Genomic DNA, 27,572 nt, shown 5'->3' on the forward strand with positions numbered 1-27,572 from the left:
ACGTTGCCTGATATCAACAAAATAACTAGGCACCTCTGTAATAACCTTGCACGGCTTCTCTTTAAGAGTTACTGCAAGTGAATTCTACGAGTTTCCAGACAATCCAAAACAGTCATTTAAAACCATTAGACTTTGGTTGTGACAAGTTCGTACTGGTCACATCATGCCACAAATGCATCGGCACTTGGACCGAGTGAAAAAGAGCGAGTTCTCGCAGACAAAATGTCTAATGGACGGGAGAGTACATTGTCAGACGTACTCACCCAGCGTCAATGTTTTCTCCAGAGTTCAGTAAAGTCAGTGCATAAAGCAATACCACGAAAATTGTGATTTTCTGAGCGATGTAAGAAATGCTGACCAATGAAAGGTAAGGATGGACTGTGTGCATGTATCAGTCTGTGTGTGTGCGGGAGTAGATTGGGAGTTGTTGAGCTGCCTCTGACAGCCAGGCGGAGAGCGAAGAGGAGCAGCTTGGACGAGACACCCCGCTAACGGAAATCGAGGATAGAACCCAGGCTAGTCAGATAGGGGTACTTTGGTAAACGTCAAGTAAACAAGTTCAAATAGCGAAAAAGAAATGTAAAAAAAAAAAAAAAATGTATCCGATTGAAGGAGACCCGCGAGCTTCACACCAGCAAAACGAAATCGTTTGCACAACACAAGGAAATTGTAGATTTGCTCCACCATAAACTAATAGGTTATTAGTAGGTTAACAATCTAGTCACAGAGAACAATTTGACATGCTGCCATCTTGGATTTTATGGATTGGAATCTGGGACCGGTTTCCCATTTGCATCTTAAGGCTCAAGTCGTTAGAACCATCAATTATATAATGAACTTAACCTGAAGATGCTTTTGGGAAACCATGTCCTGGACTCTTCACTGGCAACTCCAGAACAGCCCAGTGTTTCTTCTTGAACCATTCCAGGCAGATTTTTGTTTGTGTTTTAGGTTGTCCTGCTCAAAGAGCGTTTTTGGACACTTGTTTGAACTTTGAACTCAAACGGGAGATTTCACGAGGTCTTGCACATATTTAGGACCCCAGCACCAAAGCAACCTCACAGCATTATCACGCCTCATTCTAATAAATTGTAGGAAAGGTGTTCTTTTCTTTGAATGCTTTATTTGGTTGATGGTAAACATAGGAAGACCACACTGCTGATGGAGACAAGAAAGCCTGCTTTAACTACACAAAAACTTCAATGTTATGTGGACCAAAGAAACAAATTAGTTCTATGGCAATTTCAGATCCGCGCCGTTTACTGACGACCAAATTAAGTTTTCAATGAAAAGAACACCCTCCGTACAATCAAAGATGGGGTTTGATAATGCTGCAGGGTTACATTGCTTTTGGTACTAGGGGCCTTGAATGTGCACAAAGCATCATGAAATCAGTAGATTAGGTGTTGGAGTCCAATGTTCAACCCAGTAGCCAAAAAACTGGGTCTCCGTTAATGCTTGTGGATCTTCCAGCACAACAACGACCTCAAACACACAAAACACACCCAGGAATGGAAAAGAGATGCTTGACTGTTGTGAAGTGGCCAGTGACAAGTCCAGATCTGAATCACATCCAAAACCTATGAGATATCTGAAAACAGCAGCTGGTGGAAGGCACCCCTCAAACATTGACAAATTAGAGCCATTTGCTGCTGAAAAGTGGGCCGAATTGTCTGTAGAAAAGGTGCAGCAAGCTTATTGATAGCTACAAGAAGCATTTGTCTGCCATTATCTTGGCCAAAGACTGAGCAATCAAGTACTAGCTCCAGAGTGGCAATCATTTTGTCCATGCCATTTGCCTGTATTTTCTAAACACATTTTTTAATTAAACAAGTTCACAAAAATGTTTTAAAATTCTGGAATGTTAAAAAATCCAATAACACTGGGTTGAACATTGCAAAAGTTAACTTATTTTAGAGGGAATTATTTAAGAAAAGTGCACGGGTGCCAATATATTTGGCCACAACTATGCCTTTATTGAATATAGCCTCCGGTATGTACTCAACAAAAATATCCCTCCAGAGCATTCACTCAAATCATTGTTAAACTAAAGATGCCTTAGAAACACTGCTAAACCTACCTGATATATCCCACTGTATTTGAATGTAAGTTTATGGGTGCAAAACATAGTAAACATTTGACTGGTTCTTTAGAAAAACTATATTTTACAGGCTTTCCTGATGACTTTCGTAGACTTCATACATTGCATTTCTCAATCAATCACTGAATGTCTGAGTGGCTATCAACAAACATGACAAAAGTTATTTAAAAAAATAAACACGCATGGTCTGCCTTGCTCTCTGATGTCTAACCAAGTCCCTGAAATTCAGCCTATTATTATTATCCTTCAGCTATGCATGTATTAGCTCTAATTGAGTATATTTTGAACAATGGCAGAAAAAAAAATGAGCAAGGTAGGTCATTGCCTGTGTGAGAACTTTGGTCATGGTCTATCAGCCATTACGCGTCTGTACGATGTCACTCATGGTTCAATGTCAGCATAAAGGTCCAAAGTGGTGTTGGTTTCATCAGGAACTGGAGAGTCTTATCTATTTCCTTTGTCACCAGCTTTCTACTTTGGAGGTTCCTGGGGAGAGGAAGAGAGAAGTCATCTTTATTGTAATTATAAAAAGAGATTAAAAAAGTCAAACTATTTTCAACTTGCATATGATATTGAAATTCCTTCAAAACAATAAGATCATTGGCTGGTTATTTAGCCACATGCAGAATCTCCCAACTTCAAAAAGTCACCTATCCCTTTACGCCAACGTAATCCCATGTTCAATATTGTTACAGGAATACTGCCAGACCTAGAAATCCAAAACAGCCATATTCTACACTGACTGTACTCAGGCTGGGAATATTGTCTTTGATACTCTAGGAGTCAGGTGGGTTACGGAGTGCTGCTGCTGGCTCAGTTCTGCTTGGCTCAGTGTGGGCTGTAACTCATCCTGGGGGAGCCAGAGTACATCCGAAGTCCACTAACACAGCAACTCTGACCACACCACAACCAAGAGCACGACTACAGAGGTGACAGCTTCTCCTGCATCACCCAGGCTAGATTTGCAATGTACATAGTGCGTTTACTCTTGTTTTCACAGACATCGTCCCAAAAAAACAATTGATGGGTGACCCATGTGTGTTTATAGGTTATAATACAAGATCTAATTTGCCATTTGAAAATACAAGAATGATGTCCAAGGGCAGGGTGGACAGACTATTACGCGGGACGTGTCATGTGATGCATGGTATACATTGTGTGGGTCAGAAGTGTACCGGTGGTGCTGCAGCCTCCTCACTCTGTGACAGGCTGCTCCTCCAGACATCTCTGGGCTCTCCTAGCGACTCTAACCTGGAAGGACATGGGAGAGCATGACTTTCAATCTGACATGGCTATTATTATTATTAGATACATGTGATGTAACATGTACTGTATCCCTGCATTGAGGTTAGGTCAGTTGGCCGTTTAGTGCTTGCTTACCTCTGCTGCTGTCGGTCACAGAACGACCGCACGGACTGAGACTCGCTCTGCCAAAAGTTCTGAAAAATTAAAGGAGTTAACAAAATAATGTGAACCCTTTGAATCAATTTGAACCAAACCCTAACTCCTAGGAGTGGGCCAGAAAGCATTATGATGTAGTGGAAGCAAAAGTGAACCCTAGTGGGAGAAAGGAGGTACTGTCAACTGGTTCTTGTGCAGTTTGCCTGCCCTACTTTCCAAGTCATCTTCGTTGCAGTACATACATCAGCCACAAATTATCTCATTATGAACCTAAGGCAGCCTGGGTCGTGTTCATTGGGCACCATAAGGCACCATAAGGCACCATAAGGCACCATAAGGGGCGGCAGGGTAGCCTAGTGGTTAGAGAGTTGGACTAGTAACCGAAAGGTTGCAAGTTCATATCCCGAGCTGACAAGGTACAAATCTGTTGTTCTGTCCCTGAACAGACAGTTAACCCACTGTTCCTAGGCCGTCATTAAAAATAAGAATTTGTTCTTAACCGACTTGCCTAGATAAATAAAGGTTAAAAAAAGGAAGACAAGAAGTTGAACCACCTGTCCATAAGACATGTAATTCTGTTACAAATCTTTTCCTTTGCTTGCCCTAACGCGGCCCAGGTTTAAGTAACGGTAACACCAAACTAAGTAACGCTTTTCAATGAGGACAGTGTGCTAGCCAGAGAGACAGAAGACAGACCACAGTTTCACACTCAATCTCTTTGAGCGAGATGCAGTCATTCTCCAGGCGGCCCAACTCCTGGACTACGGTGGCCTGGAAGCGCTCCAGGTGGACCAGCCTGCACAAACAGGAAGAATGTCACTGTAAACTACATCCTCAACCAACCTCTGCGGAACCTTCCAACAATCATAAGACAAGAATGGGTGGCATTTCCAATCACTGTGTATAAACTGCACCCATGGATGAGGCAAGTTCCCAAGTGGAAAGTGACTTGAGTCATCTAAATGACATCAGTTATTACTGAATCCATTATTATTTAAGACTGGTCCAAGTGATAGTTTTTACCTGCTGTCATGGACAGCACCCAGGAGAGAAGTGACGTTTTTCTGACAGTCCATCAGAGACTGCAGGGAGCGGGCTTCAATTTTCTTGTACCTGGACTGTAGGAACAATAGAAAAGGGGGATTAGTCATCTGAAACATGAATGGTAGCAACCTTTATCAAATAGCACCATAGTCAACTGTTTCCTAGTGTCTAGTTTTAAAGGTCTTGATGGGTAAGCGATTGGAGGAATCGTGTGTTAACGCCGGGCTGGTCTCTGGTGACAGTAGCTTGTCAGCGCACGCAAGATAATTCTGGGTTGGAGATTAGAATGGAGCAAGCTGGAGCTCTCCAGGACCAGGGTAACAGTAGGGACCATGATTGTAAACTCAGCAAAAAAAGATATGTCCCCTTTTCAGGACCCTGTCTTTCAAAGATATTTGGATTATTTTGAATTAACTTCACAGATCTTCATTGTAAAGTGTTTAAACACCGTTTCCCATGCTTGTTCAATGAACCATAAACAATTAATGAACATGCACCTGTGGATCGGTCATTAAGACACTAACAGCTTACAGACGGTATGCAATTTAGGTCACAGTTATGAACAATTAGGACACTAAAGAGGCCTTTCTACTGACTCTGAAAAACACCAAAAGAAAGATGCCCAGGGTCCCTGCTTATCTGTGTGAACGTGCCTTAGGCATGCTGCAGAGGCACGAGGACTGCAGACGTGGCCAGGGCAATAAATTGCAATGTCCGTACTGTGAGACGCCTAAGACAGCTCTACAGGACGGACAGCTGATCGTCCTCACAGTGGCAGGCCATGGGTAACAAACACCTGAACAAGAACGGTACATCCAAACATTACACCTGTGGGACAGGTACAGGATGGCAACAACAACTGCCCGAGTTACACTAGGAACGCACAATCCCTCCATCAGTGCTCAGACTGTCCGTAATAGGCTGAGAGAGGCTGGAATGATGGCTTGTAGGCCTGTTGTAAGGCAGGTCCTCACCGGCAACAATGTCGCCTATGGGCACCAACCCACCGTCGCTGGACCAGACAGGACTAGCAAAAAGTACTATTCACTGACAAGTCACGGTTTTGTCTCACCAGGGGTGATGGTCAGATTTGAGTTTATTGTTGAAGGAATGAGCGTAACACTAAGGCCTGTACTCAGGAATGTCAGTGTTCTGCCATGGCCAGCGAATAGCCCAGATCTCAATCTCATTGAGCATGTCTGGGACCTGTTAGATCGGAGGGTGAGGGCTAGGGCCATTCCCCCAGACATGTCCGGGAACTTGCAGGTGCCTTGGTGGAAGAGTGGGGTAAGATCTCACAGCAAGAACTGGCAAATCTGGTACAGTCCATGAGGAGGAGATGCACTGCAGTACTTAATGCAGCTGGTGGCCACACCAGATACTGACTTATTTTTTATTTTGATCCCCCCTTTTGTTCAGGGACACATTCAATCTCTGTTAGTCGCATGTCTGTGGAACTTGTTCAGATCATGTCTCAGTTGTTGAACCTTATGCTCATACAAATATTTACACATTAAGTTTCCTGAAAATAAAAGCAGTTGACAGTGAGGGGACATTTCTTTTTTTGCTGAGTTTGTTGTGTTGCACAAGTCCATGTGATGTGATCACCGAGAAGTGCGCTCTCAGCTGGCTCTTGAAGGTCTGGAAAGCAGCGATGACTCCAGAGCCCATCTCCATCTCAGACTCCACCTCCTCATTCAGCACTCTGCTCATTGATTCTGAAAAGCATGAAACAGATGGGGTTGGAATGAACGCCTGCACAACCAGTAGCATACAGTGCCTTCAGAAATTATTCTTATCCCTCGACATATCACATTTTGATGTGTTACAGCCGGAATTTAAAATTGGATAAATAAAATCTCAAAACATGTTCTCTTTAAACATTAGCGATTTTTTGGGAAATTAAATACACAAGTTTAATTTATACAAATATTCTACGGACAATTTCTTCGACCTCATGGCTTGGTTTTTGCTCTGACAGGTGTGTGCCTTTCCAAATCATGTCCAATCAATTGAATTTACCACAGGTGGACCACAATCAAGATGTTGAAACATCTCAAGGATGATCAATGGAAACAGGATGCACCTAACCTTAGTTTCAAGTATCATAGCAAAGGGTCTGAATACTTATGCAAATAAGGTTGTTTTAGATAGATTAAATGTTTTTCCTCATCAATTTCAGAATAATGCTGTAACATAACAAAATGTGGGAAACGTCAGGTTTGAATACTTTCTGAATGCACTGTATGCATGTACAGTACTAGTCAGAAGTTTAAGACACACCTACTCATTCAAGGGTTTTTATTTTTTACATTGTAGAATAATAGTGAAGACATCAAAACTATTAAATAACACATATGGAATCGGGGAGTAACCAAATGGGTGTTGACAAGTCAAAATATATTTTAGATTTGAAATTCTCCAATGTAGCCACCCTTTGCCTTGATGGCAGCTTTGCACACTCTTGCCATTCTCTCAACCAGCTTCATGAGGTAGTCACCTGGAATGCATTTCAATTAACAGGTGTGACTTGTTAAAAAGGTAATTTGTGTAATTTCTTTACTTCATAATGCACCAATTGTGTTGTGACAAGGTAGGGGAGGTATACAGAAGATAGCCCTATTTGGTAAAATACCAAGTCCATATCATGGCAAGAACAGCTCAAATAATCAAAGAGAAACAACAGTCCATTACTGTAAAGACATCAAGGTCAGTCAGTACAGAAGTGCAGTCACAAAAACCAAGCGATTAGATGAAACTGATTCTCATTAGGACCGCCACAGGAAAGGGAGACCCAGAGTTACCTCTGCTGCAGAGGATTATTTCATTAGAGTTACCAGCCTCAGAAATCGGCAATTAACTGCACCTCAGGTTTCAGCCCAAATAAATGCTTCAGAATTCAAGTAACAGACACAGCAACAAACTGTTCAGAGGAGACTGCGTAAAATCAAGACTTCATGGTAAAATTTCTGCTAAGAAACCACTAAAGGACACCAATAAGAAGAGACTTGCATTGGCAAAGAAACATGAGCAATGGACATTAGACCGGTGGAAATCTGTCCGTTGGTCTCATGAGTCCAAATTTGAGGTTTTTGGTTCAAACCACTGTCTTTGTGGGAGAGAAGGTGAATAGATGCTCTCCACGTGTGGTTCACCATGAAGCATGGTGGTGTGATGGTGCTTTGCTGGTGACACTGTCTGATTTCCTTAGAATTCAAGGCACACTTAACCAGCACGGCTACCACAGCATTCTGTAGCAATACGCCATCCCAACCTGTTTGCGCTTAGTGGGACTATAATTTGTTTTTCAACAGGACAATGACTCAAAACACACCATCAGGCTGTGTAAGGGCTTTTTGACCAAGGAGAGTGCTGGAGTGCTGCATCAGATGACCTGTCCTCCAATCACCCGACCTCAACCCAATTGAGATGGTTTGAAATGAGTTGGAACGCAGAGTGAAGGAAAAGCAGCCAACAAGTGCTCAACATGTGGGAACACTTTCAAGACTGTTGGAAAAGCATTCTTCATGAAGCTGGTTGCGAGAATGTCAAGAGTGTGCAAAGCTGTTATCAAGGCAAATGGTGGCTTCGAGAAGAATCTTAATTATAAAACATATTTTGATATTTTTAATACTTCTTTGGTTACTACATGATTCCATGTGTGTTATTTCATAGTTTTGATGTCTTCCCTAGTATTGACTTTACCCCAGTCCTCAGCAGTCCAATCCCTGTACCTTTTGCAGAATATCAGTGTGTCCCTGATGTTTTTCCTGGAGAGAAGTGGTTTCTTTGCTGCCCTTCTTGACACCAGGCCATCCTCCAAAAGTCTTCCTGGCACTTGCTGGACTTTCTTGGGCGCCCTGAAGCCTTCTTCACAACAATTGAACCGCTCTCCTTGAAGTTCATGATGATCCGATAAATGGTTGATTTAGATGCAATCTTACTGGCAGCAATATCCTTGCCTGCGAGGCCCTTTTTGTGCAAAGCAATGATGACAGCACGCGTTTCCTTACAGGTAACCACGGTTGACAGAGGAAGAACAATGATTCCAAACACCACCTTCCTTTTGAAGCTTCCAGTCTGTTATTCAAACTCAATAAGCATGACCGAGTGATCTCCAGCCTTGTCCTCATCAACACTCACACTTGTGTTAACGAGAGAATCACTGACATGATGTCAGCTGGTCCTTTTGTGGCAGGGCTGAAATGCAGTGGAAATGTTTTGGGGGATTCAGTTCATTTGCATGGCAAAGAGGGACTTTTTATTATTCAAGTAATCTGATCACTCATAACATTCTGGAGTATTTGCAAATTGCCATCATACAAACTGGGGTAGCAGACTGTGAAAATTAATATTTGTGTCATTCTCAAAACATTTGGCCATGACTGTACACTCAATTAGTATTTGGTAGCATTGCTTTTAAATTGTTTAACCTGGGTCAACCTTTTTGGGTTGCCTTCCACAAGCTTCCCACAATAAGTTGGGTGAATTTTGGCCCATTCCTCCTGACAGACCTGGTGTAACTGAGGCAGGTTTGCAAAGCACCCCCACGACATGATGCTGCCACCCCCGTGCGTGCTTCACGGTTGGGGTGGTGTTCTTCGGCTTGCAAGTCTCCCCCTTTTTCCTCCAAACATAATGGTCATTATGGCCAAACGGTTTTATTTTTGTTTCATCAGACCAAAGGACATTTCTCCAAAATGTACAATCTTTGTCCCCATGTGCAGTTGCAAACTGTAGTCTGGCTATTTTTGTTGCGGTTTTGGAGCGGTGGCTTCTTCCTTGCTGAGCGGCCTTTCAGGTTATGTCGATATAGGACTCGTTTTACTGTGGATATAGATACTTTTGTACCTGTTTCCTCTAGCATCTTCACAAGGTCATTTGCTGTTGTTCTGGGATTGATTTGCACTTTTCACACCAAAGTACGTTCATCTCTCGGAGACAGAATGCGTCTCCTTCCTGAGCGGTATGACGGCTGTGTGATCCCATGGTATTTATACTTGCGTACTACTGTTTGTACAGATGAACATGGTACCTTCAGGCATTTGGAAATTGCTCCCAAGGATACTGAGTTTGAAGGTAGGCCTTGAAATACATCCACAGGTACACCTCCAATTGACTCAAATTATGTCAATTAGCCTATCAGACGCTTCTAACGCCATGAAATAATTTTGGGAATTTTCCAAGCTGTTTAAAGGCACAGTCAACTTAGTTCATCTAAACTTCTGACCCACTGGAATTGTGATACAGTGAATTATAAATGAAATACTCTGTCTGTAAACAATTGTTGGAAAAATGACTTGTGTCATGCACAAAGTAGATGTCCTAACCGACTTGCCAAACTATAGTTTGTTAACAAGAAATTTGTGGAGTGGTTGAAAAACAAGTTTTAATGACTCCAACCTAAGTATGTAAACTTCCAGCTGTATGTATGTATTACCAGCAGCCTCCTCGAGAGGTTCTGAGGGAAAGAAGGCCCTGGGACTTTGCCTTGGATCACTTTCTAGCGGCACACTCTTCTTCTCCACTGCACCTCCCGAGTCGGCACTCTCTGCTGAGTAATATGACCACAACATGGCCATTGACCATGGTCAGCTCCAGTCCACACCTTTATGGTAATTTCTACTTCGGTGAGGGCCATGTTTTATCAAGTGTTCTATCATATGAAAACATTTTGTAACTGAAAACGAACAAACTTTTGTTATAAGACAAGTTCAGGTAGTCCTTTAAATTCAGTTTGATGCCTAATGAATACGACCAAGGTAAGTATTTGAAAACAGATGCTCTTTTAGAATTTTTAAAAGACCAGATTGGTCAACAGTACATGTCAAGTCATTACAGAGAGACTTCAGAGACATACCTGAGGCCCAAGGCCTCTTCCTATGAATTCCAGCCTCCTGATTGGGAACATGGTCCTGAAATAATAATTTTACATTATGGCCTGGACTGAAATAGGTGCTGGTACTCATTTTGTGTGACAGTACTGTTTATATTTAGGTGCAGGAGCACCACAATACTTTTGAGCTAATATTCTAGAGGAACAGGAGCTCAAGCAGTAGAAAAATGTAGGTGCCGGTACTCAGCTCCAGTGAGCTCCCTTCCAATTCAAGCACTGATTATAACAGATTACATGTATATTATGAAAATGTTATAACATATTAGTTAGAAACAACAGTACAGTCAACACCCAACAAAACAATAGAATAACTAGCACCAGGGTATAAATGGAGGTTCTCTCTGTTAGTAAATCTTCCAAGAGAAGATTTAGGAATAGGAGAGGGATTCTCCTATTGGAGAGGTGAAACATGTGTTATTGGGATCTATTATGAGTCTGGTGCCAGATCTGTTTGTGCTGTTGTGCCAATGCTTATGGTCGTAGTCTATGGCGTTGGCTAAAGATCACAAACAGATCTGGCACCAGGCAAGTACTACGGAGTACCTTACAGTAGGTGTAGATGCATCTTGTTCCTCTCGGGGAAACACAGATTCGTCCCAGTCCTCCCCAGTCACATCACGGAAGCCTACAAGAAATGCAATGTTGTTAGCTAATGTGAGACCTGTATGGGACTTTTATTTTGACATGCTGTACACCTGTATTGAAGGGAAAATCCCATACAGGTTTCACATCAGCTACAGGTCTAACTATAGCCCCATTATCCATGAGAAACAGGTCTGTATACCACAATGTGGTATACGATGTGGGTGTCAGGTGTGAAAAAAAATCTGCCGATGTGCCAAGCTTGAGAAAGGCACTTAACCCAAATGCTCCTGTAAGTCACACTGGATAAAAGTGTCTGTTAAATGATAAAAATATAATCAATTCAACCATAGTTAACATTGCCCTTATGAGCCCTGGTCAACTGTACTATATTGAATATCGTACCATTTCAGATGCAGCCTTGTTCTGATGAATGCCTTCGGAAAGTATCCAGACCCCTTGACTTTTTCCGAATGTCCAAATTTTGTAATGCTACAGCCTATTCTAAAATGTACTAAATCATTGTGTGTCAATCTACACACAACACCCATAACATCAAAGCAAGAACCAATTAGACATTTTTGCTAATTTATAAAAATAAATATCACATTTACATATGTATTGAAACCCTTTACTCTGTACTTTGTTGAAGCACATTTGGCAGTGATTACAGCATCAATTATTGGGTATGACCCTACAAGCTTGGCACACCTGTATTTGGGGAGTTTCTTCCATTCTTCTCTGCAGGCCCTCTCAAACAGTGTCATGTTGGATGGGAACGTCGCTGCACAGCTATTTTTAGTTTTCAGAGATGTTTGATCGGGTTCAAGTTCGGGCTCTGGCTTGGCCACTCAAGGACATTCAGAGACTTGTCCCGAAGCCACTCCTGCGTTGGCTGTGTGTCTTGGCTGTGTGCTTATGGTCGTTGTCCTGTTCGAAGGCGAACCTACACCCCAGTCTGAGGTCCTGAGCAGGTTTTCATTAAGGATCTCTGTACTTTGCTCAGTTCATCTTTCCCTTGATCCTGACCAGTCTCCCAGTCCCTGAAAAACAACCCCACAGCTTGCTACCACCACGCTTCACCGTAGGGATGGTGCCAGGTTTCCTCCATACGTGATGCTTGGCATTCAGGCCAAAGAGTTCAATCTTGGTTTCATCAGACCAGAAAATCTTGTTTCTCATAGTCGGAGATGCTTTAGGTGCCTTTTGGAAAACTCCAAGCGGGCTCTCATGTGTCTTTTACTGAGGAGTGGCTTCCATCTGGCCACTCTACCATAAAGGCGTGACTGGTGGAGTGCTCCAGAGATGGTTGTCCTCCTGGAAGGTTCTCCCATCTCCACAGAGGAGCTCTGTCAGAGTGACCATCGGGTTCTTGATCATTTCCCTGACCAAGGCCCTTCTTCCAAATTGCTAGTTTGGCCGGGCGGCCAGCCCTAGGAAGAGTCTTGGCAGAGGCCACTGTGTTTTTGGGGACCTTCAGAGCTGCAGAAATGTTTTGGTACCCTTCCCCAGGTCTTCGCCACGACACAATCCTGTCTTGGAGATCTACGTACAATTCCGTCGACCTCATGGCTTGGTTTTTGTTCAGACATTCTGGCACTGTCAACTGTGGGACCTTATATTAACAGGTGGGCCTCTACCCAAATCAGGTCTAGTCAATTGAATTTACCACAGGTGGACGGCAATCAAGTTGTAGATTTAAAAATAAAATAAAAATTTAAAAATATTTATTTTACTAGGCAAGTCAGTCAAGAACAAATTATTTTTTACAATGACGGCCTACCGGGGAACAGTGAGCTAACTCAAGGATGATAATGGAAACAGGTTGCACCTGAGCTCAATTTTGAGTCTCATAGCAAAGGGTCTGAATACTTATGTAAAAGGTATTTGTTTTCTAAAAACGTGTTTTCACTTTGTCATTATGGGGTATTCCGTGTAGACGGCTGAGGATTTTTACTTATTTAATCCATTTTAGAGTAAGGCTGTAACATAATTTGTGGGAAAAGGGGTCTGAATACTTTCCAAAGGCACTGTATAGCTTGCCTGAATCTCGTGATATCAGGTTGGACGGAGGAGGAAACTCCAGAGATTCTTCCTCTTTGAGCTTGTCAAATAGCCGTTCTGCAATGTTTGTACTTGGTGTTCCCCCCGCTGATCTGCATGCTGGTGTACGGTGCTGTTCAAAACAGAAAGGGGATGTCGTGGACATATATTGTCAAACAGCAACAACATTTCATATCACACCGAGGTAGAGGCAAACCAAGAACTGGACCTATGCTATTACAGCTACAGTAGTGGCCAAAAGTTTTGAGAATGACAAATATTAATCTTCAAAGTCTGCTGCCTCAGTTTGTATGATGATAATTTGCATATACTCCAGAATGTTATGAAAAGTGATCAGATGAATATCAATTAATTGCAAAGTCCCTCTTTTCCATGTAAATGAACTGAATCCCCAAAAAACATTTCCACTGCATTTCAGCCCTGCCACAAAAGGACCAGCTGACATCATGTCAGTGATTCTCTCGTTAACACAAGTGTGAGTGTTGACAAGGACAAGGCTGGAGATCACTCGGTGATGCTGATTGAGTTCAAATAACAAACTGGAAGCATCAAAAGGAGGGTGGTGCTTGGAATCATTGTTCTTCTTCTGTCAACCATGGTTACCTGCAAGGAAACCAGTGCAGTCATCATTGCTTTGCACAAAAAGGGCTTCACAGGCAAGGATACTGCTGCCAGTAAGATTGCATCTAAAATGAACCATTTATCGGATCATTAAGAACTTCAAGGAGAGCGGTTCAATTGTTGTAAAGAATGCTTCAGGGCGCCCAAGAAAGTCCAGCAAGTGCCAGGACCGTCTCCTAAAGTTGATTCAGCTGCGGGATCAGGTCACTACCAGTACAGAGCTTGCTCAGGAATGGCAGCAGGCAGGTGTGAGTGCATCTGCACGCACAGTGAGCCAAATAGTTTTGGAGGATGGCCTGGTGTCAAGAAGGGCAGCAAAGAAGCCACTTCCCTCCAAGAAAAACATCAGGGACAGACTGATATTCTGCAAAAGGTACAGGGATTGGACTGCTGAGGACTGGGGTAAAGTCATTTTCGCTGATGAATCCCCTTTCCGATTGTTTGGGGCATCCGGGAAAAAGCTTGTCCGGAGAAGACAAGGTGAGCGCTACCATCAGTCCTGTGTCATGCCAACAGTAAAACATCCTGAGACCATTCATGTGTGGCGTTGCTTCTCAGCCAAGGGAGTGGGCTCACTCATAATTTTGCCTAAGAACACAGCCATGAATAAAGAACGGTACCAACATCCTCCGAGAGCAACTTCTCCCAACCACCCAGGAACAGTTTGGTGACAAACAATGCCTTTTCCAGCATGATGAAGCACCTTGCCATAAGGCAAAAGTGATAACTAAGTGGCTCAGGGAACAAAACATCAATATTTTGGGTCCATGGCCAGGAAATTCCCCAGACCTTAAATCCCATTGAGAACTTGTGGTCAAATCCTCAAGAGGCGGGTAGACAAACAAAGACCCGCAAATTCTGACAAACTCCAAGCATTGATTATGCAAGAATGGGCTGCCATCAGTCAGGATGTGGCCCAGAAGTTAATTGACAGCATGCCAGGGCGGATTGCAGAGGTTTTGAAAAAGGGTCAACACTGCAAATATTAACTCTACATCAACTTCATGTAATCGTCTATAAAAGCCTTTGACACTTATGAAATGCTTGTAATTATACTTCAGTATTCCATAGTAACATCTGACAAAGATAAAGACACTGAAGCAGCAAACTGTAGATCCCATACTGTACCTATAAAATAAAATGACTGTGGCATACCAAATCATTCTATCCATTTTGATAACTGCCTAACATTTTAACGACAGTCTGTTCTAAGGGGTGGTCATGTCTGGTAGCCTAGGTGAAATAGGGCTATGGTTGCCATTAGCTATGAAGTTAATAACCTAGAATAAAGGAGAGACATTACCTTGACAGGGGAGGCCTCGTCTGCACTGCTGGGAGAGGACAGGGGTAGAACTGTAGAGAGAGTGAGGGGGAGACGGGCTACAGCAGGGTGTCTACTAGACCAACGCAGCTCAGAGCACTCAAACAGAATGAGTGGGTGTGAGGGGAGTCGGGACGTGGCATGCTCACTCTTCAGTTTGCTCTTGGTTTTGGGCTTCTTCCTGGTGTAGTCGTGTTTGGCCTGCTGGGACAGGATCACACTGCTGCCAGCCTCAGCAGGGGGAGGAGGAGAGTCTTTTGATTTAGACTACAGAGGATATAAATAAAGTTCAATACCTTATTCATTCATATGAATAGGACAGTTTCAAAACGCCTCCACTGGCTACAGCAGTGTTTCCCAACTCCGGTCCCCCATACCCTCAACAGTACATATATTTGTTGTGGCCTCGGACAAGCACACCTGATTCTACTACTCGACTAATCGTCAAGCCCTTAAGTTGAATCAGGTGTTTTAGTTTACAACAAAATGTGTTTTGTTGGGGGTCCTGGAGGACTGGAGTTAGGAAACACTGGGCTTCAGTATGAATGAAATTGGTGGAAAATAGCTACGATTTCACAAATGGTTAGCAGCGAATCCCATTTAGAGTGCAATAACATTATACTTTGATCAAATAGTGAAAATTGTTATGCAAACCTTTTGCTTCCGTTTCTCCTTGTTGGTTGGGGTGGAGTGTGATGACCTGAAGCAGAAGAAGACACTGAAGGACATGGAGATTGACAATCAATCAATGAACTGTAATTGCACTAGTCCTCTGCAACTAGTAGTGACCACACGATTACCAAGGGACAACATCAACTAATGATACAGTTTCAGACAACTGTGACTAATATAACAGGAACAGAACTGTTAAGTGTCCTGTAGAGGTCTTTTGGACAAGTGTTTGGGACTGTGGCCTTACCCGCCAGAGGAGAGAGACTGAGTGCTGAAGAGCCTTGTTTTTGCTCTGGCCACCTGCAAAACAAACAGCACACACACAGAGAGATATTTAAATGTAGAGGGAAATATAGCCAAACAGATGCCCTTGAGGAAAGTAATTTAGTACTTGACACACTAAACATACACAATAGCCAGTCGAGTGAAACTGCGTGAAACTGAAAGCGTGAACCACTGCTTTTAGTCAGGGCAAGGTGACCGGAAACATGACCGAATACAAACAGTGTAGCTATTGCCTCCGCAAGGCAATCAAACAAGCTAAGCGTCAGTATAGCGACAAAGTAGAATCGCAATTTAACGGCTCAGACACAAGAGGTATGTGGCAGGGTCTACAGTCAATCACGGATTACAAAAAGAAAACCAGCCCAGTCACGGACCAGGATGCCTTGCTCCCAGGCAGACTAAATAACTTTTTTGCCTGCTTTGAGGACAATACAGTGCCACTGACACAGCCCGCAACCAAAACATGCGGACTCTCCTTCACTGCAGCCGAGGTGAGTAAAACATTTAAACGTGTTAACCCTCGCAAGGCTGCAGGCCCAGACGGCATCCCCAGCAGCGCCCTCAAAGCATGCGCAGACCAGCTGGCTGGTGTGTTTACGGACATATTCAATCAATCCCTATCCCAGTCTGCTGTTCCCACATGCTTCAAGAGGGCCACCATTGTTCCTGTTCCCAAGAAAGCTAAGGTAACTGAGCTAAACGACTATCGCCCCGTAGCACTCACTTCCGTCATCATGAAGTGCTTTGAGAAACTAGTCAAGGACCATATCACCTCCACCCTACCTGACACCCTAGACCCACTCCAATTTGCTTACCGCCCAAATAGGTCCACAGACGATGCAATCTCAACCACACTGCACTAACCCATCTGGACAAGAAGAATACCTATGTGAGAATGCTGTTCATCGACTACAGCTCGGCATTTCACACCATAGTACCCTCCAAACTCGCCATCAAGCTCGAGACCCTGGGTCTCGACCCCGCCCTGTGCGACTGGGTACTGGACTTCCTGACGGGCCTCCCCCAGGTGGTGAGGGTAGGCAACAACATCTCCACCCCGCTGATCCTCAACACTGGGGCCCCACAAGGGTGTGTTCTGAGCCCTCTCCTGTACTCCCTGTTCACCCACGACTGCGTGGCCATGCACGCCTCCAACTCAATCATCAAGTTTGCGGACGACACAACAGTGGTAAGCTTGATTGCCAACAACGACGAGACGGCCTACAGGGAGGAGGTGAGGGCCCTCGGAGTGTGGTGTCAGCAAAATAACCTCACACTCAACGTCAACAAAACTAAGGAGATGATTGTGGACTTCAGGAAACAGCAGAGGGAACACCCCCCTATCCACATCGATGGAACAGTAGTGGAGAGGGTAGTAAGTGAAGTTCCTCGGCGTACACATCACAGACAAACTGAATTGGTCCACCCACACAGACAGCATCGTGAAGAAGGCGCAGCAGCGCCTCTTCAACCTCAGGAGGCTGATGAAATTCGGCTTGTCACCAAAAGCACAAACTTCTACAGATGCACAATCGAGAGCATCCTGTCAGGCTGTATCACCGCCTGGTACGGCAACTGCTCCGAACCACAACCGTAAGGCTCTCCAGAGGGTAGTGAGGTCTGCACAACGCATCACCGGGGGCAAACTACCTGCCCTCCAGGATACCTACACCACCCGATGTTACAGGAAGGCCATAAAGATCATCAAGGACAACAACCACCCGAGCCACTGCCTGTTCACCCCGCTATCATCCAGAAGGCGAGGTCAGTACAGGTTCATCAAACCTGGGACCGAGAGACTGAAAAACAGCTTCTATCTCAAGGCCATCAGACTGTTAAACAGCCACCACTAACATTGAGTGGCTGCTGCCAACACACTGACTCAACTCCAGCCACTTTAATAATGGGAATTGATGGGAAAGGATGTAAAATATATCACTAGCCACTTTAAACAATGATACTTAATATAATGTTTACATACCCTACATTATTCATCTCACATGTATACGTATATACCGTACTCTATATCTACTGCATCTTTATGTAATACATGTATCACTAGCCACTTTAACTATGCCACTTTGTTTACATACTCATCTCATATTTATATACTGTACTCGATACCATCTACTGCATCTTGCCTATGCCGCTCTGTACCATCACTCATTCATATATCTTTATGTACATATTCTTTATCCCTTTACACTTATGTGTATAAGGTAGTAGTTTTGGGAATTGTTAGCTAGATTACTCGTTGGTTATTACTGCATTGTCGGAACTAGAAGCACAAGCATTTCGCTACACTCGCATTAACATCTGCTAACCATGTGTATGTGACAAATAAAATTTGATTTGACAATAAGTAGTCTATATACATTTCTCCATCTACAAACTGACCTGGTACCTCTTCAAAGCAGTCAAGAATGTAATACTCTCTGGCTTCCTGAGATGTGACAAGTCTGTATACGTGGCACCAATAGTCTCAGTTACTTCAACAGTGACCTGAGGCAGTCAGACGTTAACACATACAGTGATGGTGATGCCGAGGCCCAAGACATCACAGACGTTTTCAGTGACATGATCTGACTGCACAAGCAGTGTTCCTGTGGTCTCCAGAAGGTGGCAGGTTTTCATTATGATCTTGGACACTCCCCTCCGTATTTATTTAGAGACAGTGAAGCTACATTTGTCTCTATAGTCCAGCATTTTGGATTTTAGATAACATTTCTCATATGAGGCACAGTACAGAATGTCACCTACTTGAGGGTATTTTCATAGATATCCATTATACCGTTTATAAATGAAAGCACTTTATGCATCTAGTCCCTCCATTTTTTCAAACGCATTTGGACAAATTCCCTTAGTGAATAACTTATTTACATGCATTTTCAGTTTGGGTTGTGTTTCTGATTATGTTGTGCCCAATAGGAACTGAATGGTTAATAATGTAGTGTCATTTTGGAGTCACTTATTGTAAATAAGAAGAGGTCACTGAACACATCTATATTAATTTGGATGCTACCTACCATGATTATGGATAATCACTCACTCACACTTAATTATCCATGACAGCATCCATATTAATGTAGGTGTTCAGAAAGGTCTTCCATTCTTATTTACAATTAAAAAGTGACAAGACATTATTCACCCTTCAGTTCTTTTTGGGCAAAACAAAAATCAGAAACAACCTACAAATGCATCCAAGTGCTAGTCATTGAGTGCTAGAAATATGGGACCAGATACTAAACTTACTCCTACTTTAAGACACTAAGTTAATGTCAAAATACACACATACAAAATTCACACACACAATCAAATGTATGTGGACATCTGCTCATTGAACATTTCATTCCAAAATCATGGGCAATTATATGGAGTTTGTCCCCCCCTTTGCTGATATCAGCCTCCCCTCTTCTGGGAAGGTTTCCACTAGATGTTGAAACATTGCTGCGGGGACTGGCTGCCATTCAGCCACAAGAGCGTTAGTGAGGACAATGATGTTGGGCGAATAGACCTGGCTCGCAGTCGGTGTTCCAATACATCCCAAAAGTGTCCAATGGGGTTGAGGTCAGGGCTCTGTGCGAGCCATTCAAGTTCTTCCACACCGATCTCAAACCATTTCTGTATGGGCCTCGCTTTGTGCACGTGGGCATTGTCACGTGGGTATTCAATCTTGTTTATCATTGTCTGAGAGTTTTTAGGTGCCTTTTGGCAAACTCCAAGCGGGCTGTCATGTGCCTTTTACTGAGGAGTGGCTTCCATCTGGCCACTCTACCAAAAAGGGCTGATTGGTGGAGTGCTGCAGAGATGTTTGTACTTCTGGAAGGTTCTCCCATCTCCACAGAGGAACTCTGGAGCTCTGTCAGTGACCATCGGGTTCATGGTCACCACCTGTTTTTTTATTTTATTTTATCCCCCTTTTTCCCCCCCAATTTTGTGGTGTCCAATTGTTAGTAGCTACTATCTTGTCTCATCGCTACAATTCCTGTACGGGCTCAGTAGAGACGAAGGTTGAAAGTCATGCGTCCTCCGATACACAACCCAACCAAGCAGCACTGCTTCTTAACACAGCACGCATCCAACCCGGAAGCCAGCCGCACCAATGTGTCGGAGGAAACACTGTGCATCTGGCAACCTTGGTTAGCATGCCCAGCCCGCCACAGGAGTTGCTGGTGCGCGATGAGACAAGGATATCCCAACCAGCCAATCCCTCCCTAACCCGGACGACGCTAAAATAGTTAAACATTTGCATGAAAATTCCCTCAAATAAAAAAAAAAGTGTGACATTCTGCACTGTCGCCTCATGAAACATTGTTCCCAAATCGAAAATGCTTAGTATAGAGCCAAATTAACCAATTTTATCATCACTGTCCAAATAAATGCAGAGGGGAGTACCAACGAAGCGTATTGAATGTACAGTTGAAGTTAACATACACTTAGGTTGGAGTCATTTAAACTCGTTTTTCAACAACTCCAAATATATTTTTAACAAACTATAGTTTTGTCAAGTCAGTTATGCACAAGAAGATGTCCTGACACAATGTTTCCAACAATTGTTTACAGACAGATTATTTCACTATCACAATTCCAGTGGGTCAGAAGTTTACATACACTAAATTGACTGTGCCTTTAAACAGCTTGGAAAATTCCAGAAAATTATGTCATGGCTTTAGAAGCTTCTGATAGGCTCGCTGACATTTGAGTGAATTGGAGGGGTTCTGTGGATGTATTTCAAGGCCTACCTTCAAACTAAGTGCCTCTTTGCTTGAGATCATGGGAAAACCAAAAGAAATCAGCCAAGACCTCAGAAAACAATTGTAGACCTCCACAAGTCTGGTTCATCCTTGGGCGCAATTTCCAAATGCTTGAAGGTACCACGTTCATCTGTACAAACAATAGTACGCAAGTATAAACACCATGGGACCACGCAGACGTCATACCGCTCAGGAAGGAAACACATTCTGTCTCCTAGAGATGAACGTACTTTGGTATGAAAACTGCAAATCAATCACAGAACATTAGCAAAGGACCTTGTGAAGATGCTGGAGGAAACAGGTACAAAAGTATCTATATCCACAATAAAACGAGTCCAATATCAACATAACCTGAAAGGCCGCTCAGCAAGGAAGAAGCCACTGCTCCAAAACCGCAATAAAAAAGCCAGACTACGGTTTGCAACTGTACATGGGGATAAAGATTGTACTTTTTGGAGAAATGTCCTCTGGTCTGATGAAACACAAATGAAGTGTTTGACCATAATGACCATTGTTATGTTTGGAGGGAAAATGGGGAGGCTTGCAAGCCGAAGAACATCATCCCAACCGTGAAGGGCGGGGGTGGCAGCATAATGTTGTGAGGGTGCTTTGCTGCAGGAGGGACTGGTGCACTTCACAAAATAGATGACATCATGAGGGAGGGAAAATTATGTGGATATATTGAAGCAGCATCTCAAGACATCAGTCAGGATGTTAATGCTTGGTTGCAAATGGGTCTGCCAAATGGACAATGACCCAAAGCATACTTCTAATGTTGTGGCAAAATGGCTGAAGGACAACAAAGTCAAAGTATTGGAGTGGCCATCACAAAGCCCTGACCTCAATCCCATAGAAGAGCTGTGGGCAGAACTAAAAAGCATGTGCGAGCAAGGAGGCCTAGAGACCTGACTCATTTATAACAGCTCTGTCAGGAGGAATGGGACAAAATTCAACCAACTTCTCGTGGGAAGCTTGTGGAAGGATACCCGAAATGTTGGACCCAAGTTAAACAATTTATAGGCAAAGCTACCAAATACTAACTGAATGAATGTAAACTTCTGACCCACTGGGAATGTGATGAAAGACAGCAGCTGAATTAAATCACTCGCTCTACTATTATTCTGACAGTTCACATTCTTAAAATAAATTGGTGATCCTAACTGATGTAAGACGGGGAATTTTTACTAGGATTAAATGTCAGGAATTGTGAAAAACTGAGTTTAAATATATTTGGCTAAGGTGTATGTAAACTTCCGACTTCTACTGTATATTTTTTAAATGCATCTACAGTCATTAGAACCACTGTCTTGATTAATACTCGTCTCATTGAAAGCATTGCTCAAATAGCATCACAGCAGACATAAGATGACAAGACTCAAATAGCAAACCTCAGTGTCAGAGCTGGCACATAGTTCAAATATGTCCTCCGGTGAAGTTTCAATTCTTTCCCTGTGTTTAGAGAAAATCAATTACTTGACGGAAATATGACAGTATAGAACGAGTGCAGTATTGGTGAACCATTGAAACACTTTTTGCTGTGATCACTCACTGAGACAGAGTTGTTGCCAGACTGGTCTGGTTTACAGCAGGGATCTATAGGACAAAACAATCATTAGTACTCCCATACTATTTGTGCAGCAGTCAACTCTTTATTACCATGTGCCATAATGATATAGCTTGACAGAGTTGGACACTGTGGGACTAGGTTGAAGGAGCCCCACTGAATATGCTTAAGTTACCCCTTCATGTGTTTTAATGCTTACCTCTGTGCTGCCTGCAGTTGCCAGAGTAGGGGACCTTGGCAGAAACAATCAGTTGCTCATCTTAAAAACCCAATGTATCATAAATAACCATATAGACTGCCTAATAAAGCATAGGGTACTTACAGTGATGAGGTATCCAATGCAGCTAGCATGTCAAGATCTAATGGAGAAATACATTCCATGAATTCATACATTCTTTTACAGCAGCCTGGTCTCAGACCTGTATCATGTACAAAGTAGATGTCCTAACCGACTTGCCAAAACTATAGTTTAACAAGAAATATGTGGAGTGGATTAAAAGCAAGTTAATGACTCCAACCTAAGTGCATGTAAACTTCAACTGTATCTACGTACAGTATGAAGGAAGTTCGAGGTAGTTTTGCGAGCCAATGCTAACTACTGACTGGAAGTGTATGAGTATATGTTAACAAATATTGCCAAAATCCCAAAGCATCCCTTTAATGTGGAAATTAATATAGCATAACCTATGTGATCTGGTCTGATACATCACAGTCTATGAGATTAAAGAACTGAACATATCTGATTGCAAAGGTTCCATGACGTGTTGTATCGATGGCTGGTCATCTGAACGCACACTTTGCTGTGGGAAAGGGAAGAATATGGCATAGCCTACTTTCATAACTTAACAATGGGCATCTCATGCTCATAACTTTATTGGTAAAGCATTGTCCTCATAATTCAACTGTCATGTTTGGTGGTTACCAGTAGTCGTTTGCTTTCAAAGACCCTCTTGGCAGCGTCCAGGATGTCATGCTTGGAATCGAAGATGATCTGGACCATCTTTCCCTTGGTCATGCGATAGGTGAGGGGGTTGGACAGGTGAACAGTCAGAATGGTCTGATTATCACAGTCTGGAAGGAGAATCATGGTAAACAATATAAAATGCAGCTCGTTACTTCTCTAATAAAGGAAAAGTCCCATATCCTCATTTCAGCATCAAACTGAAGGGCTAATGATGCAAGATGAATTCTCCACTCACCACACACACTGAACCTAAAGACGTCTGCTCTTAGCAAATGGATTGATTCCCACAGTGAACCCTGTAGCGCCAGACGACATGGCAGAGGGGGAAAACAAATTTAAAAAGCCTCACTTAGGACATTGTAAATCTAGGAGCGACCCATTAAAGTAAACATTACTGACATTCATTTATCGCTGACGTACACTGGTGTGTGGGGTCTGGTCAGTCTCACCTCGGGGTTGTTGACAAAGAGGCTGATACAGGACGTTCCTAGGTTGAAGTCCACCCAGAAATGTTCCAGTTTCTCATCCTCTGGCATGAACAGCTGAAGACAAAGACATTTATTTGTAAGTGTTACACACCATTGCCTGAGGGGAATATCAGACCCAATTGGAAGTACCCATGCATGGCATAAGACACAGTTAGCTTTAAATAAGACATTTGTAACTGCCACACATGCATCTTTATTATCTGGAGTGTCATCCATGTCCCCTTATGACTTTGGAGCAGTGATCCTGGGACTACTGCTGGTCTTACCTCAGTGGTGTCAAGAAACACACAGATGCAGGGGAACGTGAACACCCTATGAGAAACAGGCCATTATCTTACAATGTGAAACTTGTTTGAATTGATTTATTCTTTACAGAATAATATATTTTTATTTAAATAATATGAAATGAGAATAATGAGGTGGGTGTTTGAAATGTAAAGAAAATAGTGTGGACTCCCCTTCTTTCATCTCCAAAATAGCTGTTCAAGTCATTGAGAAAAGTTCTGCAGTCCTATTTTACAACAGAGAAAAAAAAAATCAAGGCTAGTCTGACAGTTAAGCCATGCATGTTTTACCCCAAATAACAGTCCTCTGAAGGCCACTATCAACATTTGAATTATTTATTGGGGAGGTTAGAACTCCGACTTAGAGAAACTTACTATCTCAAATTCTGTATCGTTTATTGCGTTGAACCCCTCTGCAAAAACTGGGTTGGCAAACCACTTGCTGGTCAGCTCTTTCCTCGACCTCTTTATGGTCATTCGACAGAGTGCTTCGGATAGGGCCACCTGCATCTCATAGTCTGAACAAAACCACTACCCAAGTCACAGTCACAGACAACTATGCATTTTTCATACAGTGAATTGCATGCCATAAAAAAAACTGAAGTGTCACTCACCGCCCACATTGAGAATGACTTTTGCAAATTGCTCACTGGGGGGGGGGGAAAAACGTAAAATTGAATGAACACGATCTTGCGAAAGAAAATAAAAATGCAAGGTAGACTAAATCTATCCACTAGGGGGCAATGCATCCTCAGACAACCAATTCAATGTTGGAAAGGCCTCCTCTCCATGTTCTCGTATTTACAGGAATCTGTCATGACTGAAAGCTTACAGGAGTAGACAATGGTCTTTGGACATGCTCAGTTTCCTTCTCTCTTCTTTTGTGGTATTGTCGAGGATCGAGTTAATCGTTCTTATAGCCTGAATGGATAGAAAGAAAACAGTGAAGTATTCGTTTTTATCATTTTGGAGACAAGAACAATATAACATCCAATAGAATTGCAGGATGTTAATGTTTAGAAAAATATATCCAGTTCTTTAGTAACGTTATTCCTGCTTTTCTATTAGACAGTCTCCCTTTTTAGTGCACAAAGTGTATTTCTTCATAACCTTCTGAACCAACAACATCGCTCTCAATGACTGTACAGCCTTACCTCTAATCTCAGACTAAACGTGACGTCTGGATCGGTCCCAACCACTCCAACATGCAGCAGGAAGACGCTGGTGAGCTCACCTCTGTCTTTCCCCAAAAAACAAAACAGCATTACTGTAGCTACCAGCATAAAACAAAGCAAGGGATGGCAATTGTAGAATGATCAAAATTAGAGAAAAAGCTCACCTTCAACAGAAGGAGGCAAACGCTGAAAAAAACAGTTTAGTTGGCTGATGCAGTGAATAACACTGGAAATGTATTCTAAATCGACCCTAGACCAGGGCTCTCCAACTGTTCTTTTAGAACTGCCCTCCTGTAGGTTTTCCACTCCAACTCCAGTTGTAACTAACCTAATTCAGGTTATTAGCTAATTATTAGAATCAAGTGTACTAGATTATGGTTGGAGCAAAAACCTACATGACTGTAGCTCTCCAGGAGCAGGGTTAGAGAGCTCTGCCCTAGACACTTATCAAATAATTTCAGATCTACATAAGGATAGCGTCGCAAAATTCCTGTAACTTTTCCAAAATTCACAGATTTCCTGCTTTTTCACTCCTGATTCCAGGAGTCTTCAAATCAGGATTTCTGGACAAACTGTTGAAAGTTTGTGTAGTTTTGCTAACCTAGATAGGAAAGCAACATGGCAAACTACCCACCCAGTCTATCGTAAGGCAAGGTGAAGTAATTAACATTGTTTAGACATCCAATATTTTCCGATCTACATGAGTGGGTAGGGCTAGGGGTTGATTTAAAATTTGGCCAACTCACACCTTACCAGGAAAAAATCAAAAGAGGTCTCAATAAGGCTGGGCAGGTCCTTCACGCCTTTGTATTCTTCCATTTTCAGAAAGTCTGCAGCTCTTTCAAACCATGTCAACATGTGGAAATGAACAAACACAGTCAAATAGACCCATCAGAACCCGATAGATAACATTTGAATGTTAAACATCTTTGGATATATATATATAAGATACTTATCTTGTAAACGAGACCTTGCCTGGCCAGGCAGTTAAAGCAGTCTTCATCATACTGGCATACATCTTCAATTGCTCTCAAAAGCAAAGTGACACTTTTGAACACACTTCTGTCAAGTTCCTGCAATTCACGGAGGAAAACGGGGAAGAGAATGTTCACAATTCTAACAAAACTGTTCAGCACATTTATTGTGGAACCAATATGCTTTGGTAAGGGTTTTACTGAACATTGTTTTATATAAATAGGCTACTTCAAGCAGGAATTTCATACCCACAAAGGGTTAAATGTAATTAATGGATGTGGATGTGAGAAAATAGGCTACCTTGTTAGCGACTTTGTTCAATCTGTTAACCAACGATTTGGAGGCTTTCTCCCTCAGAAGTGCTGCTGTGATGGCTCCAACATTATTGCTGACGAAAGCATCCTCCAAAATTATTTCGAACTGATAGAAAATGTGAAAAATACGCATCGTTTTGATCAATATGATTGTAATAGATAGGCTTATAGTTAGCGTTACACCGCTGGTCTCTTCAATGGGGTCCTATTCACTAACAAACTAATCTAAATACATTTCCATAATTTACCATGTTTTACGATAATATTGCCGTTTTTTAGGCAGCTAGGCAATAATTCACGAAGAAACGATTACATATAATTGTTAAAAAATTAACAAACTTACGTTCATAATTAGCGGTGTGCGAGTGTCGCTATTGGGACAATTTTGCCACAGGTGAATCTAATTAGTGAACTATCGCTAGAAAAGACGCGCATGAAGGACCATAATCTGTCCAAATAAATACATGCTGTAATCTCCTTTTCGTTACGGGTAATTCAAACTAAACTAAGTGAAACTGTGAACGTTTTCTTGATAACAGCAATCTGAATCCATTATTGTGTTTGAAAGTATTTTTTTTGGGCGGAAAAACATTAGGTTTTTTTTGTGTGTGAAGCCATTCGATCTTATTTGCATATGGAGGATACATAATGGCCAAAAAAACATCTAAAGTTGTGCATAACATTCGAATTTTGATCAATTAAAATGGGACTTTCACAGTTAAAATTGTTTTTATCGTGGATTTTTTACCACTATCAGATCTTTCAGCAATGTGACGGACTGGAAGTTAGAGAAATCTGACTGTTTGTCTTACTGAGTTGACAAATTGCATTTTTCTACTTCATTCAAGTGGTATACACAGTAGCAATTTTGTTTTTCCTCAGTTGCTGTATGACTTTAAAACCTAATTAAATGTAACATATTTGAGCCAAAATGCATATTCTAGTTTAACCTATCAGTCAGATGGAGCTGACAGTTTATGGTTGTGACCTTGGTGATTACAATATTGTTTGTTTAAATCTATCAACAGTAGATAACTTTACAGAGTGGTCTTGTTGCACTACATGTA

The 27,572-nt window shown here is 42.4% G+C and overlaps 1 protein-coding gene across 1 annotated transcript; it reads right to left on the reverse strand.

Moving 5' to 3' along the window:
• Positions 1–1,114: 1,114 nt before the first annotated feature.
• Positions 1,115–26,660, reverse strand: sycp2l (synaptonemal complex protein 2-like). The gene is made up of 31 exons (XM_064941014.1): positions 26,492–26,660; positions 26,105–26,289; positions 25,381–25,544; positions 25,196–25,281; positions 24,874–24,962; positions 24,656–24,690; positions 24,417–24,559; positions 24,171–24,268; positions 24,024–24,069; positions 23,719–23,811; positions 23,505–23,565; positions 23,228–23,376; positions 23,043–23,105; positions 22,628–22,662; positions 22,505–22,538; positions 22,291–22,334; positions 22,130–22,190; positions 15,950–16,002; positions 15,685–15,730; positions 15,180–15,297; positions 15,013–15,062; positions 13,068–13,200; positions 10,991–11,067; positions 10,407–10,461; positions 9,987–10,097; positions 6,155–6,264; positions 4,526–4,620; positions 4,199–4,298; positions 3,482–3,540; positions 3,277–3,352; positions 1,115–2,587 (listed from the first exon to the last, which is right to left on the reverse strand). Exons 1-31 carry the CDS (start codon positions 26,636–26,638, stop codon positions 2,573–2,575), a joined length of 2,631 nt encoding a protein of 876 aa, XP_064797086.1. The 5' UTR covers positions 26,639–26,660; the 3' UTR covers positions 1,115–2,572.
• Between the last annotated feature and the right edge of the window lie 912 nt (positions 26,661–27,572).

The sequence above is a fragment of the Oncorhynchus masou genome, chromosome 28 (genome assembly GCF_036934945.1).
Source record: "Oncorhynchus masou masou isolate Uvic2021 chromosome 28, UVic_Omas_1.1, whole genome shotgun sequence".
Classification (NCBI taxonomy): domain Eukaryota; kingdom Metazoa; phylum Chordata; class Actinopteri; order Salmoniformes; family Salmonidae; genus Oncorhynchus; species Oncorhynchus masou.

Excerpts from the sequence above, each read along its gene's own strand:
- sycp2l (XM_064941014.1), bottom strand. The coding sequence starts at position 26,638 with ATGCGTATTTTTCACATTTTCTATCAGTTCGAAATAATTTTGGAGGAT. Across the intron at positions 24,070-24,170 it reads TTTCAAACACCCACCTCATT|GGTGTTCACGTTCCCCTGCA; the intron begins ATTCTCATTTCA and ends TGTTTCTCATAG. Across the intron at positions 6,265-9,986 it reads ACCTCTCGAGGAGGCTGCTG|AATCAATGAGCAGAGTGCTG; the intron begins GTAATACATACA and ends CATGCTTTTCAG.